Raw genomic sequence first — 16,162 nt, 5'->3', positions numbered from 1 at the left:
TCAATCGTCATTTAGCTGAGCTTAGTGAGATGAGTTGTGCTTTAAATTATTAAAATTTAAAAAAGGGAAAATAATAACTGATAAATAATTATTAATAAAAGAAACTCCTGAGTATCCACAGCAGTATCTGTAGTAAGATTATCAGGGATGTCTGCTGTGCAGATTATTTCAGTGATCTGCTTTATTCTAACTAAAGCACTACAAGATGGAATTTTCATTTCTGATATTAAGGCACTTGTTGTAAAATGTTATCATTTCCATATTAACAGATAAATCACAGGATCTGGTATGGCAGATGCTCCATGAGTGTAATCTCATGTTCTATGCTGACGTTATCTGTTCTTTAATAAACGTATAGAAAATGTTTATATAAATTGCTGTGCAATAAGAGGCATAAGCCCCCCGAGGACATTCCAATGAACTTTGGGACTTTTTCTTGTATTAGACGGCCTGCTGAGTTGTTCATTTGATTATATGATGATTGTGTTGGTGATGAAATGAAGATAAGATAGATAAGACAGAAATTTAGTCAATTCTTTTGCCAAAGACTGCTTCAGATTGCAAGAGAAATAAATATAAATAAAACATAAATAAAAATAATGAAATAATCTTTCTCTCTCTCTCTAAATATATATAAAATGTTACCACATATATAAAATATATAAATATAAACAAATATATATAACAAAAGTTTTCAAAAGTACAAAATGTATTTCAAAATTTAAAATAAAAAATAAATGTAATGAGGCATTCATTACAATATAAAATATTCTCTATATACAAAATGTATTCAAATGTACCAAAAGGTGCCAGGGAACTAAGAATATATTGCACATAATACGATATTGCACATGGTATGATATTAACGAAAACTGTAATTATTGTGAAACATTGATACTGTCAGTGGTCATTGGGTCAGCTCTTCTCCCTACAGAAAGGGGAGGAGTTACAGACTGGTGCCTTTTTTAGGATTTGATATACTGCACTAACAGAAGTTAAATGGCTAATAGTGCGCATGATATTCTAACACAAGATTTATGATCATAAGATCTATGATATGATATGAGGACCATAAAATCTAACATGTGTGTGTGTGTGTGTGTGTCTTACTAGGTGCTGTTTAAGTTTAGGCATCATCTTCTTCAGGATGCGGTCATGGTGCTCTTGGAAGCGTAGCAGCTTAGGAAAACCTGGCACAAAAAATCCTAAACAAATACACACAGACACACACTTTAGAGACATTATGTCATTTAGGGTCAGTTCAGTCTAAATGCAATGTGTAGCTGAACTGAATAATCAGCACGCGATGGGCTAACTGCTTCTTTTATCTGTTCTCATTATTGTTAGAAACCTGTTTGTCCTGGAATATCTTCTATTGCTAACTTTGTGCATGTTGCTTCTTCAGAGATATGTGGATTATTATGTATTTACAATGCTTTGTATAAGTATTCACCCCCCATGGACTTTTTCTCACATTTTGTATAGTTACAACCTGGAAATTAAATTAAATAATTCCGGTGTAACAAGTTAAAAATCGAAATCAATATAAAATGTACCAACTTTGCTACAGAACATAACATAACTAAAACAAATATATTTATATAAGTGTTGGGTCAGTTGTGTTATAGCTATTCATACTGTGTGTGCATATATCCTGTAGTTTGTGTAGTGGTGTGTGTGTGTGTGTGTGTATGTGTACCATGCATTGAATGTCTCTGTCCAGACAGCAGTTTGACCAGAGCCCAGAACGCGTCCTCTTCATTCATATAAATCAGGAGGAGAGCGGTGATCTGGCTCATACCTTGACAATATCCCACCTCCTACACACACACACACAAGTAAAGTGTAAAGTGTTGGAAGATCCTGGTTATGTACAGCCATATTTTCATTACAAGTACACCTAATACATGTTTCCTGAATTGTGTGAAAATTTCAACTGCTCTCAAGCAGTTCTGAGACCTGTCAAGAGCATGTGCAGTTCCAAAACTGTGCACCAGTGCGTTATAAAGTCTAATGCAGACACTTAACATGCATGAATACATCCTCTCACTGAATACAAGCTAATGAGGTCATTAATGATGCACAGCTCACCAACCATGTCTCAAAATTAACAGGAATTTACACTAAGAAACCCAGACACAACCAGAAAAGAGCTCAAAAAACTCTTCAGAACTGAACTAACTCTCTCTCTCTCTCTCTCTTTCTCGCATAGGCTTTCTGCAATCATCATGCTGGGTAAAGAGCCAAACATGGTGGTAGAAACAATCTGTCTGTCCTAAAGATGTCCGACACTTGCTAAGAGCGATTTCCTCATACATTAAACATCATCAATTCAGCTTGTAATCAGATACCAGCTGATGCTACAATGCAACCTGAATGCGGAAACGTTATTAGAGGAAACTGTCTCCATGTGATACACATATACATCTGTCACAGATCTCTCTCTCTCTCTATAATACATAATGTAGAAGAGGAAGAAGCCAATATTTGTCACATACACATTACTGCACTCCTTTTCTTTGTAAATCCCAGTGTGTTAGGAAGTAAGGGTTAGAGCACAAGGTTAGCTATGATACAGCGCCCTTGGATCAGAGGATCCTGGGCTCACCATCACACCATGGAGCTGTGCATACATCCAAGACTCTCACTATATATCTCTCACTATCTCAGCCTGTAAATCTCGAAAGCCAGTGTTAAGCTTAACAATCATTCCTGATTGGTGTTCGGATCTAGAGATTTGCCAATACTTTGTTTCAATTAGGGAGATCTATTGCTGCATCTCAACACAGGACACAAACTGTCTTGTTGGCATAATGCCTCTGATATGTTACATATATAACAACAGAAATATGGGGAAGGCTACCATGGGGGGGGCTACAATGGGGAAATCTGTGGTCAAAAGTACAGTGAAAGAGAATGCGTGTTTTTGTAAACTGGTGGATGTCCACTAGAGGGCAGATCAGTGTTGCTTCCATTTAGATACGTAGGCTTTGTTGTGTAAAATGTTCCTTGCCAAGTATTTTTGAGATGAAAATATCATGTAGATCATGTAGTCGTGTCCTACAAACCAGCTTGTCATTGTCGGGTGCAATTGTTCAAACTGCCCCTGACTTTGCCCCTGACATTGTGTTACATATTGCTGTACCGTCCCTATGTTGTGTTACTTTCTCGAATGTTCACCAACAAGGAGACAAACCATCACAATTTAGTGCTCACACAAACAAAATGAATTACATCATACAAGTTCAGCTTCTCTTGCCCTTTCTCTGGCTGTAACTGTACTTATACTCTCCTCTGAATCAAGTCAGTGAGTCAGTGATCTCGAGGATGGTGCAGATGTTGCAGTGACTCACCCTGTTGTACATGGAGTATGCTGTGAGGACGTGGAAGAGGTCCTGCTGCCTGTAAATGCAAATACACACACACACACACACACACGTGTTTCATTACATAAACATTGTCTTAGAAACAAGCCCAATTAGCACACACATCTAATTTGTTTTCTTGTGTGTGTGTGTTAGAAAAACAAGCACCACACATTGGAAACACAACCCAAGTAGCATGTACTCTACTCCCAATTCCCCTGATTCAGCTGTAAAGTAAAGCTCCTGGGTGAGTGCGACACTCACTGTGCTTAAGGCTGCAGTGTATGTGTGTGTGCCTGAGTGTGTGTGTGACGTATGAGTGTGTACATCACGCACTTGACGTCATAGCGGCGCATAAACATGATGTGGTCTCTGTATGTGCGGTTCACATCCAGATCTATTTGACGAATATCAGGGGACAAGCTTCTTGCTCTCATCTTCAGCTTCTGCAGAGAGAGAGAGAGAGAAAGAGAGAGACACAGAGAAAGAGAAGTGTAAGAGAGAACTCATTAATAAAAATGAACTTTAGCTAAATTAAATCAACACTGCAGCTCAAATAGCAATCTTAAAGCAGAGAGGGGAGAGGGGGGCAGTCTGCAGTGCTATCAACACACACACACACACACACACACACGGCTGAAAGATTCATTTCTAACTGCGCCAGGTGTTGCTTTTTGGAAAATTACTGCTGAGTGTATTCTCTGTAGCATTGCAAACACACACACACACACACAGAGACTGCATTTCAGACTACAGGAGGGGAGAGTGAGGATGGCTGTTTATGAATGCCACAAGTGTGTTAGTGTGTGTGTGTGTGTGGCTAGATGTGTCTCAATAAGTAAAAACTGTTGTTTTATCATGTACATCTACACTCTGTATCTCTCAGGTATCCAGTTGTAGGTGTAGTCGTACCGTTACTGAGTGATCTATATGGAAGTTAATGCTGTTAAAAGAGACATTGAGTCTAATTAGGTGTTTAAATGCACCTTTCCACAATGATTAATTAAGTGTGTATTAAAGCAACAATACACCCATGATGATCTGCACATCACTGGTTATAATATAATGTATAATATAATATATATTATATATTGATATAGTAATATTCAGTGGGGTGAAATATGTGTTTTATAATGCACTTCTATTGTTCAATTACCCACAACCACCTGCTCCTAGTGGCACCATTGGGATGCTTGTGGGATGCTAATAGAAAGCTATGTTCAGCTAACAGCTATCTCTGACTCAATCTCTGACTTCTGAAATAGAAACATTACAGAAAATGCACCTTCAACTTCCTTCGAATTCCTATCTGGAATATCGGGAAGGTCTAATCAACCCTGAGTTCAGCAAGTGACATCAAACGATCATGGCTGCCCACAGTATCAGCAGTAAACAAAGCAAATGTGTTATAGTGTAAATGCTTGTGTATTTGCTTTAGATTAATTACAATACAAACATATTTGCTTGTGAAATCTATAATACTGACATGTTGGCCATGTTTTTCTCCCACTTTGTAGCACACAGAAGTTGAAAAGGACAGAATTCCCAGTTCTGACTTCCTACTTCCAAGTTATTGTGTCATCTGTACGCTTTGCTCAAACAGATCAGCTTCCAAAGCTTCTACTGCCAAGTCAAAGAACTCTCATATAGCACTGTTGCATTCTGGTACTTTCTGGTTTACAAATTGTATTGTCTCCATTACTTCTAGGTTGTATAATTTGTATAAATTGAGCGGTGCTAAATAATGGTGAGTGAGGAAGTATATTTTGCTCTCTTCTGATTTGCCAAAAGTAAAAACCTGACCATTATATTTACACAATATTGCCAAAAGTTTTGGGACACCCCTCCAAATCATTGAATTCAGGTGTTATTTTTAGGGGTTGGGCTTGGCCCCTTAGTTCCAGTGAAAGGAACTTTTAATGCTTCAGCATATCAAGACATTTTAGACAATTTCATGCTCCCAACTTTGTGGGAACAGTTTGGGGATGACCCCTTCCTGTTCCAACATGACTGCACACCAGTGCACAAAGCAAGGAACTTGACTGGCCTGCACAGATTCCTGACCTCAACTCGATAGAACACTTTGGGATGAATTAGAGCGGAGACTGTGAGCCAGGCCTTTTTGTCCAACATCAGTCCCTGACCTCACAAATGCACTTCTAGTGGAATGGTCAAAATTCCCATAAACACACTCCTAAACCTTGTGGAAAGCTTTCAAAGAAGAGTTGAAGCTGTTATAGCTGCAAAGGGAGGGTCAACTCCATATTACATTCATGTGCATGTAAAGGCAGATGTCACAGTTTTTTGGTCTGGCTCGCAGTCTCCATTCTAATTCATCCCAAAGGTGTTCTATCGAGCTGAGGTCAGGACTCTGTGCAGGCCAGTCAAGTTCCTCCACACCAAACTCACTCGTCCATGTCTTTATGGACCTTGCTTTGTGCACTGGTGTGCAGTCATGTTGGAACAGGAAGGGGTCATCCCCAAACTGTTTCCACAAAGTTAGAAGCATGAAATTGTTCCAAATGTCTTGGTATGCTGAATCATTAAGAGTTCTTTTCACTGGAACTAAGGAGCCGAGCCCAACCCCTGAAAACCCAAAACTTTTGGCAATATAGTGAATTTGAGATTGTTGAACAGTTTTCCTATTAAACACCTACGTAATCAGAATGCCACACAACTGCTTCTCTCAGCAATATGCAAAAAGTAATGCAGCACCGATGAACAGGTATTTCAATATAATCATTAATGTACTACAGGATGGACTTTTCCTGTAATAAGTATGCAGGTAGGTGTGTGTCTGTGTGTGTACCTCGTAGAAGTCCTTCTTCTCCTCTTTTATTTTGGGGACATCAAGGAGGAGACACCAGACCTGTCCTCGAAGCTGTAGTGGGATTCCTTTATAGATCCTCCTTACCAGCTATAAACACACACACACAGTTTCTTTAAGCAATAAGAACAGCTGTAGGAGTATCTTACACAACAATGTGCATGTTCTTGTCTAATGTAAGTCTTGGTGAAGTACTTGGTAAAGCATCAGGCTTTATAAGTAGTATGCACGAGAGGATATATGCTTATTGCTTCATCTCCTATACTAAACTCACAGCATGTCTAGGTTTCATTTCAGCTTTGCGGGACACACTGCTCACGCTGCCGGAGCCATCGTATGATTAAACGCTACACATTACAATCAGGGATATTTTTGCTCGGGATATATATGGGATGTGTACGGCTCTTCGAGACGCACACTGTTATTACTGTAAGCATTTCAAATCACTGTCATCCTCTTTTAGATGAAAAGGTTGCAGTATGTTCGTTCTCCCTCTCAGAACAGAACTGGAGCGTTTCTAAATCTTTTCCAGCTAGTCAGGGTAAAGAAAAAATTTGACTAAAAGGTATATTTGTGTTAGTTACACTTCCTCTTGAACTATGATTACTGTATATGGGGGAAAAAAAAGACCTGAAACACTGGACATATACATTCCACACTGCTCTAAGCTGGTTACAGTGTCAGAGTGTATACTATAAATACTCTGAAGTTTTGTGTCTGGTCAGGAACCAGGTTTCTGCGTATATTTTGCCACTTAAAACTGTGATTTTCTAGACTTGGCTATAATACAATGAAGCCCTAATAGCTCTACATCCAACTCCATTCCATTCAGTAAGCACCTTGAAAATATTTGTAATAATGGTGTCTTAAAATTTAGAGAAAAAGCATTATTAAACAATACTCTAGAGGAAAAAGCTAATTATCAATGAACTCTCAAGACTCAGGTCTCTTATTAATACACTATACTGCCAAAATATTTGGGACATCTGCCTTTACATGCACATGAGCGTAATATGGAGTTGGCCTGCCCTTTGCAGCTATAACAACTTCAAATTTTCTGGGAAGGCTTTCCATAAGGTAAGTTTATGGGAATTTTTGACCATCTACAGGCGTATTTGTGAGGTCTATCGGGCTGAGGTCAGGACTCTGTGCAGGCCAGTCAAGTTCCTCCACACCAAACTCTCTCATCCATGTCTTTATGGACATTGCTTTGGTCACTGGTGTGCAGTCATGTTGGAACAGGAAGGGGTCATCCCCAAACTGTTCCCACAAAGTTGGGAGCATAAAATTGTCCAAAATGTCTTGGTACGCTAAAGTATTAAGAGATCCTTTCATTAGAACTAAGGGGCCGAGTCCAACCCCTGAAAAACAACACCTGAATTCAATCCTTTGGAGGGTGTCCCAAAACTTTTGGCAATATAGTGTATCTGTTTCGAACACATTCAGGTTTTTTTATGTCACATTGCCCTTAACCCTGGATTATCATATCATCCTTCTAAACCCTGCTTTTAACCCCAAGAAAAGGAACATTTTACACTTGAAATTTAGAAGCAGGGTTTGCACAGCTTTTTATCCAGCATTATAAAACTCTACTCAGAAGTGAGATTGGCAGCTGTTTTGCAGTTTTAACCCAAGACTACGGTGTCAACCATGTACAGTGTGAAATGAATAAGTGTTATAATGTTATGGCTAGATGCTTAACATCAGAAACTGAGCAGCATGTGCCTCGTATCACATGCTGTATACAGTCAAAGAAACATTATGTGCTGTGTAAACAGTAGTAGTGTTCACTAAAATAAAATGATAATGTTAAAGGATTATACAAAAAGAGTCAATCAGAGCAAAAAGGAGTCTGTTCAGGCAAAGAGCCAAAAAGTAAAAAAGTATTTAACGAACACTGACTTAAAAAAATAGCAGAAACTGTTATATCAATATCAATGAACGTCTGGTCAGATACACAAACCGCATTAAATAACGGCTCGTCTCACGCTTTTGTATCTGTGAGGAAAAAGTCACAGCATCACTCAAAAAGGATTTACGCTGTGACTTTTTCCACACTGATAAGAAAGCGTGAGACGAGCTGTTATTTAATGCGGCCATGTTGTTTTCATCCAGTCATGGTTATTGACTGTTGCAAATATGTGAATAAGGATGTTAGAATTAGAATTAGCCTTTATTTGTCACATATCGCATATCCCATCCTTGGAGGTTGGGGTCAGAGCACAGGGTCAGCCATGATACAGTACCCCTGGAGCAGAGAGGGTTAAGGGCCTTGCTCAAGGGCCCAACAGTGGCAACTTGGCAGTGCTGGTGCTTGAGCCCCTGATCTTCTGGGTAATGACGCAGAGCTTTCACCACTTGAGCCACCACCACCCAGGAGGTAAAAATGCAGTGTGAAACATCAAATTATGAAGAACCGGAATCTGTTAAGTCCAGGTAAAGGATAAGCAGTGTGAAACCTAGGATTCCATTTCCCTGAGCTTTATAACAATCCTAGGCCAACTATAACAAGCCCTACATCATCTGTTCAGTCCAAATAATGTATTCTTTTCTCTAATGTATACTTCACAGTAGAGTGTTTATTACCAGTGGGTTTTCACTCTTCTATACTTGTATAATTGACAATAAATCTTTCTTACTACACTCTCATCATACCCAACAATCCTGCAGCCTAATACTGATATTAGAGCATGATCCTGAGATGCTTCCTCTGCTGTGGGTCTCCTCAGCCTCCAGACCTGGATGATTAGATCATTTAGTTGCATAAACCTTGTACACTCCTGCTGCTGTGCTTTTGCTGCTGTTTCATACGGTCATTCACTTCACGTTCCTGCTGCAGCATATAATCTTTTCTGGAAGCCTCAGTGACTGAGACTGTCCAAAAACTAATTATTCTATGCTCATAAAGTATTTCACAACATGTTGATACACAAGCTCTTGTATATTATCAAGAGAGTTAATGTGATTTGCCTTTCCTTTCAAAGTGGATATACTTTATTAGTTTCATATCAAAAACCCCACTATCCAGATGCTTTTTCTTATTTTTCTTAGTGTTTCTTTGCCACTGTCGCCTCTGGTTTTACTATTAGGGGTCTAAACCTGGATTTACACAAAGGTGTTTAGTAACAATTGCAGTTGTTTGGTACGGTGATGCAATGTGTGGAGAACTGCCTTTCTCTCGCTCGTTGCCTCTCCTTCTCACCTTGTGTCGAAATACCACACTAACACACTGTCTTGTCATACCCTTAAGTTACAAAAAGTAATGCTGTACCATTCTCACACACACATATACACACACACACACACACCCATACACACACACACATCCAGCAGAATATTAATTTTCTGCTAGAGCAGTTCCTGTTCAATTCAGGACACATACTCAAAGAAGACTAGGCTTGAGTGAACAAATCCTTTAACCTAAAAGTTAACGAAGCAGCAAATCTAACATTTTAAACCAAATATACACTGACCAGGCATAACATTATAACCACATGCTAATATTGCAGTGGTCCCCCATTTGCTGCCAAAACAGCCCTGACCCGTCATGCACTGTGTATTCTGACATCAGAACCAGCATTAACTTCTTCAGCAATTTGAGCAACAGTAGCTTGTCTGTTGGATCGGATCATACGGGCCAGCCTTCACTCCCCATGTGAATCACAATGAGCCTTGGCCTCCCATGGCCCTGTCTCTGGTTCACCACTGTTCCTTCCTTGGACCACTTTTGATAGATACTGACCACTGCAGACCGGGAACACCCCACAAGAGCTGCAGTTTTGGAGATGCTCTGAACCAGTCGTCTAGCCATCACAATTTGTCCCTTGTTAAACTCGTTCAAATCCTTACGCTTGTCCATTTCTCCTGCTTCTAACACATCAACTTTGAGGACAAAATGTTGACTTGCTGCCTAATATATCCCACCCACTAACAGGTGCCATGATGAGGAGATATAGTCTTAATATGGTCATATATATGGTCATAATGTTATGAATGATACGAAGTGTGTAATAATTGGATGATTTAGTTTAATTCTATCTGATCAGGTGATAACAAATATTCAGTACTTGGATTTGAAATTGTACTGATTCGTAGCATAGCAGATTCAGAGATATAATTAAATATTAAGTCCCTGCTTAGAAATTGCATCATACTGCGTTTAAGCCTCAGATGCGGTCAAACACCACGGATCAGCAGCTAAAAAAAATGAAGGCAATGTGGACGACCAATTTGTCAAAAAATGTGCTGTTTTTTCATGTGTTTACTGCACAATGCCATCATCCAGCTGCATTTTTACAGTTCTGAATTGCCCCCATGGTAATATTCTGAAACTTTTACGTACATTCCTTAAAACTGAAATGGTGGAAGTGTTTATTTTCCTGTCTTATTGTAAGCTATTGGTCCTGGGTAATTGAATGATTTATCAAGACTTCTTTTTTTTAATAGTAGCCCACAAACAGGGGAAATAAACACACATACACACACACACACACACACCTTCTCGCTGTTCTTGTACTTGTCCCAGCTTTTCAGCATCTTCAACCATTTTTCTGTCCTCTCCAGTTCCAGCTGCTTTTGCTGAGAGAAAAATACAAAAACAATAAACACGTCACACCATTAAACTATAAAATAATTTTCTGAATTAATTTAAGTGAGTTAACATTGTTTAGACCCGATTTGATCATGCCCAAGCCACAGAGCCATGGGGTCACTAAATGGTTTGCTGTGTATGATGATGGGGTTTATCAGTCACCATGTTCCTAATAACTGCTCAGAATTCAGTGGTTATTCTTCATTACTTCAGTCTGGCCTTCACCAATTTAAAAGGCATGCCAGGGCTTCCTGTCTACTGAAACATCAGATCTTGTCTACTGGTCAACTGAGGAGTCTCTGAAGACCACAAATTTCTGATCGTTGCTTGTTAACATATTCATCTGAGCAGGGTAGGTTTGGCGATGTAAATCCACAACGGTTTACCTGACTATTCCCGACAAGATCTTTGCAATTTTCCCAAATTGCTGTTGATAGCACAGACCCGGAATGTCACGTTTCACTCCCTTCCTCTGCATAAACAACACATGGCCATGTCTATTTACCAGAATTCCGTTGGAGCACTATCGCTGAGGGAGCTCTGTGTTTGCACAGAATTACACAAGCTCATTTTCTCTGCACTTATTACAGCTTATTACATGAAGTTCATCGGTAATCATGTACCTCCCCTCGCAGGTGAAACTGAAGCAGCTGCTTTACTTGTTAACTCATTTATTTGATCGCATTTTCCAAACACAGTTTATAGATTTGCAACACAGATCTCTGTGTGATCAGTAAATCCATAAATCCACTCATTGTAACCTCAATTATGCATCTCATGGGTCATGGTAATGACCTCAATACACATAAATTCCTTTCTGTCTAGCTGAAGGTCACGTGTTGCTTAGTGACCAAATCAACCTACCTGGTGTTAGCATTATTTTATGTATAACTATAAATAAATAAATAAATAAATAAATAAATAAATAAATAATAATAATAATAATAATAATAATAATAATAATAATAATAATAATAATAATAATAATAATTTTAGGCCAATTTTAAAACATATTAAAAAATAAATAACCACATTTGTGTGTAATGTAATTATGCACAATATGAGCGGTGATGTTTTTTTATAACTAATAAAATAAAACCAGGTTTGCAAAGTAACATATTTGCACATATCTTAGAGAGTTTACATTGCTTTCTGTGATTAAATGTTTTATAAATGTGCTTTATAAACATTAGTATTATTTTTATATTAATGTGCTTTAAAGACATCCATTCTCTCTTGCTCTTATCCTACACAGGGTCACAGGGAACCTGGAGTCTGGAGACATGGGACAGAAGGTGGAGGAAACCCTGGACGACCCATTACAGGGCACAATCACACACACACACACACTTTAAAGATGCCAATCAGCCTACAATGCATGTGTGTGGACTTGGGAAGGAAACTGGAGAACCCAGAGGGAACCATCAAAGCACAGGGAGAACATGCAAATGCCCCACACACCTCAGAGACGGGTATCAAAGCCTTAACACTGGAGGTCCGAGGCAAACGTACTAACCATTAAGCCACTGTGCCTCTCTAGACATTAGTAATAGCAGTAGTAGTATTGTTATAATGTGTATAAACTAAAAATCCAAAATCATCATGCTCACCTTTTCCTCCAAGGCATTTGAGGCTGGAAGTTCATTCTCACTGAAAAAAAAAAACCAGACAGGGAGACACACACACACACACACACATTTTTTAGACATTAATTCAAGAAAATTGCTGCATTATTTCATCATTCTGTCAACAGCAAACTTATTCCTCCTATTGTTATTTTGCTTTCCTAGAGAAATGTCTCTACAATCACAAGTCCGAGTAAAACTGGAAATTATTTTACACCGGTAACTGTAAGCCAAAGCATTGGAGTGGCAGTACTACAGGGGAACTAGTACAAACCAATAAATCCTCTAACTGTCATGCTGCTGAGGTCACACATAGGCACTTGTGGACCAAAAAAGGGAAACAATCTGTTCCACAGGAAGTGGACTCGCTAGATAAATTAACATCACCATGACAACGGGTCACCCGTGACGCCACTCGGCTCGCCCGGGTTCAAAGAGAGGAATCGCTGACATTTACACAAACAGGAAACGATAACATTCCATGTCAGACATCTGGGGTTATTTGGTGTCGCTTCATAGCAGGGGTGGAAGTGGACGCTACAGCAGCGCTGTCTCATACTGGTCAAATCCTCACTCATAATCAGATCCAGTGAAGTTTGTTAAATCACTGGAAACCTCAGGAATGTATCTAACCCAGAAGACACTGCGAACTGATGCAACTTCCTTTTGGAAATAACCCTGACAGAAATTCATACACTATAATTCTGAGTGACAGTGTTGTCACATCACATATTTAACATGGCCACAAATGCCTCACCATCATCAGTCCACTGCTGATGTGTCCCACTGACCCTGTTCAGTTATTTGACACATAATACACACGTGATGGTTTTCATAGGCTTTACTACGGTGGCTGAGAAGTGCAAAACACAATAACATATCAGAAAACACAATAACAAATCAGAAAACACAACAAGAATTCAGACAAACTGGAAAAGGTAGGTATAGTTTGCGAATGAATTTCTTAGCGCTGATTGGACGAGACATCTGTCACTCAAGATATACAAGAAGTAGGAAATTGTGTATCTAACTTTATTTCTTGCACATGTCTGGAGTTCTGCATCCACTTTAAACCATTGTGTTCAATAGTGCAACCTTAAATCTTTTAAAGAAAATAACACATTTTTTATCTTTATAAGAAAATGGAATTCATTTAATACTACTTTGAGAAAGGACGATATAGTTATAAGATCTTAATGTTCTGGTATAAGAATAGAGGTGAAGAAGGTCAATAATGCACTGTGAAGGAAGACCAGCAAGAGCTTTGTAGACATAAATAAGAATTTATAATCAATTCTGAACTTAATAGGAAGCCAGTGAAGAAACGCCACAACAGAAGAAATATGATCCCTCTTTTTGGAAAATTCTAGCTGCTGGAAGCAAGACAAAGCGGTCTGAGGAAGGCCAGCATACAGAGAATTATAATAGACTATCCGGATTTTAACAAGAACATAAATCTCAGTTTTCAAGTCTTTTATAAAAAAAACTAAGCTTCCCTTAACAACAGCGCTAATTTATTTGAAAATAAATTTGCTCTTAGTCATTTGAGTCAAAGATAAGTCCAAGACTTTTGGACATGTTTATGTGTATGAGATGAAGAAGGACTGAACTGGACCTCAAGGGCAGAGAAAACTGTGGGCGAACCTAAAATAATGACAGTTTTGCTTTCATTTAACAGCAGAAAACTGTAAGCCATCCAACATTTCATGGCATCAAGACATTTAAGGAGAGAGCTTTATATCTAATAGTATACTGTTGATGTGTCCCATGCTACTGAGGATTCTGTGTATCCATGGTTTTGTTATAATGAGGGAATTGAACTCTCTCTCTCTCTCTCTCTCTCTCACACACACACACATTCTACATGATGTTATCTTCCATCTTGTAGCCAGTATAGCAAAGCGTTTGTGCTGTGAAGTCACTTGCTGTCTTTTTCCGTTGTTTACCTAAATGAAAATCGTTCGCTTCTCTTCTATGTCTGTCCCACCCAGCTATCTTTCTCTCTCACAGCAGGGGTGTTTAACATTACCCACTCCAAAAACCCTACCCTTTTCCACCTGTTATTTACCATTTCACAGGCACACGCTCTTGAAAATTCTAACATCCTTTTGTCTTTCCCACTGCCAGAACACACTCCCTTTTTCTTTGGAACCCTATGATTGTGGCTTCCTGCTCTTGCCAGCCACATGTGGCACCCTATAAATATCCTATATTACTCTGCTGTTTAAGAAGCCTGGGAAAGCCACAAACCTCCCTGCCAGAGGGAGGAAGAACTATTGAGGTATAGAAAGCTGTTTGGGTGTATAAACGAGTGTATATACAGGTGTATAGAAGAAAAGAGACCTTTGTACAGATCTTGGTAGAGGAGTTTTCAGGTTTGTAGAGGTGCTAAGAGTACAGAGAAAATCTAGTGAAGAACAGTAGTATATAGAGGAGCATAGAGGTGTGTAGAGGAGTTCAGGCAAATACAGAGAAGGATAGAGGTTGCATAGGGAAGTGTAAAGTAGTACAGAGACGTATAGTGGAGTACAGAGGTGTGCAGAAGAGTATGGAGGTGTATATTGGTGTATAGTTTGGTATAGAAGTGCATATATGTATTTAGATGAGGATAGTGGTGTATAAAGGTGTGCAGATGAGTACAGATGTGTACGTAGGTGTATAAATGAGTATAGCAGTGTATAAAGGTATGTAGATAAGTATAGAGGTGAATTTAGGTTTAGGGATTTAGATTTAGAGAGGTTTAGAGAATACAGATGTATAGAGAAGTGTATCGTGTGTGTCGAGAAGAACAGAGGTGTACAGAGATGTATAGAGGAGTAGAGAGTTGTGCAGATGAGTATAGAGGTGTATATAGGTATGTCGAGAACTAAAGAGGAGTATGGAGGTGTAGAGAGAGGTATATTGATGTACAGAGGTATGTATAGGTATAGAGAGGTGTATAGAGGAGTATAGAGGAGTACAAAAATCCATAGAGGTTACAGAGATGTATAGAGGTATATAAGGAGTATAGAGATGTACAGAGGATTACAGAGCATTTATGTCAAGAAAACACTCTTTACACCTGTATACTCTATATGAAAGTATACAAGTATATAGAGGAATGTAGATGAGGTAAAGTACAAAAAACAGGGTAGAAATGAGTAGAGTGGAACAGAGATATGCAGGAAGGTGTAAAGGAGAATAAATGAGTACAGAGTAAAGAAGAAAATATTTAGCATTTAGAAAGTGGTATGATAAATGGGTATGAAAGGTATATAGGTGCATGAATGAGAGTAGAAGACAACAGAAGAGTGTGTAGTGGAGAGCAGATTTGCAAAGGGTGTTGACGTTTATTGAAGTCAAGCGTCTATGGGTATGAAGGAAGAACAGAAGTGTGTATTGTAGATTAGGTAGTTTAGAGACAAAGATGGATCAGTTGGATAAAAGTGTGGAGATGATCAAAGTATAATTAGATATATTAGTGCACAGATATAGTACAGATATGTATAGAGGAGTACAGAGACAGGTTTAAAGGTCCATTATTGAATTATTTGGGGCAATGAAGAGCAGAGAACTGTATTAGAGGAAGGAGAAGAGAAGTACAGTACAGATGGGTAGATAGGATAAATAGAGCGTTCAATAGAAGTATATAAAAATGGCAGATCAATATGGGAGATAAAGCTCTTACTGCAGGAAGCCGAAGCGGTCCACCACTTTGTAGAGGTCATAGTTCGCCTCCTCCCACGGCTCAACCGAACCACCTTCCACACCCTGT

General features: G+C 38.9%; 1 protein-coding gene across 4 annotated transcripts in view; it reads right to left on the bottom strand.

The window, feature by feature from the left end:
• Positions 1–16,162, bottom strand: part of usp6nl (USP6 N-terminal like) — a 62,431-nt gene that overhangs the window by 9,931 nt on the left and 36,338 nt on the right. For all 4 annotated transcript variants that reach the window (XM_058417127.1, XM_058417124.1, XM_058417125.1 and 1 more), the window contains 8 exons: positions 16,076–16,158; positions 12,394–12,433; positions 10,690–10,770; positions 6,175–6,282; positions 3,702–3,811; positions 3,354–3,402; positions 1,700–1,820; positions 1,111–1,205 (listed from right to left, as the gene is read on the bottom strand). In XM_058417127.1, the coding sequence (XP_058273110.1) occupies positions 1,111–1,205; positions 1,700–1,820; positions 3,354–3,402; positions 3,702–3,811; positions 6,175–6,282; positions 10,690–10,770; positions 12,394–12,433; positions 16,076–16,158 (687 nt within the window). The remainder of the gene's footprint in view (positions 1–1,110; positions 1,206–1,699; positions 1,821–3,353; positions 3,403–3,701; positions 3,812–6,174; positions 6,283–10,689; positions 10,771–12,393; positions 12,434–16,075; positions 16,159–16,162) is intronic.

Source organism: Hemibagrus wyckioides, linkage group LG19, assembly GCF_019097595.1.
Source record: "Hemibagrus wyckioides isolate EC202008001 linkage group LG19, SWU_Hwy_1.0, whole genome shotgun sequence".
Taxonomy (NCBI): domain Eukaryota; kingdom Metazoa; phylum Chordata; class Actinopteri; order Siluriformes; family Bagridae; genus Hemibagrus; species Hemibagrus wyckioides.
Note: the sequence above shows the minus strand (reverse complement) of the source record. Positions and strands in the feature narration are given on the sequence as shown.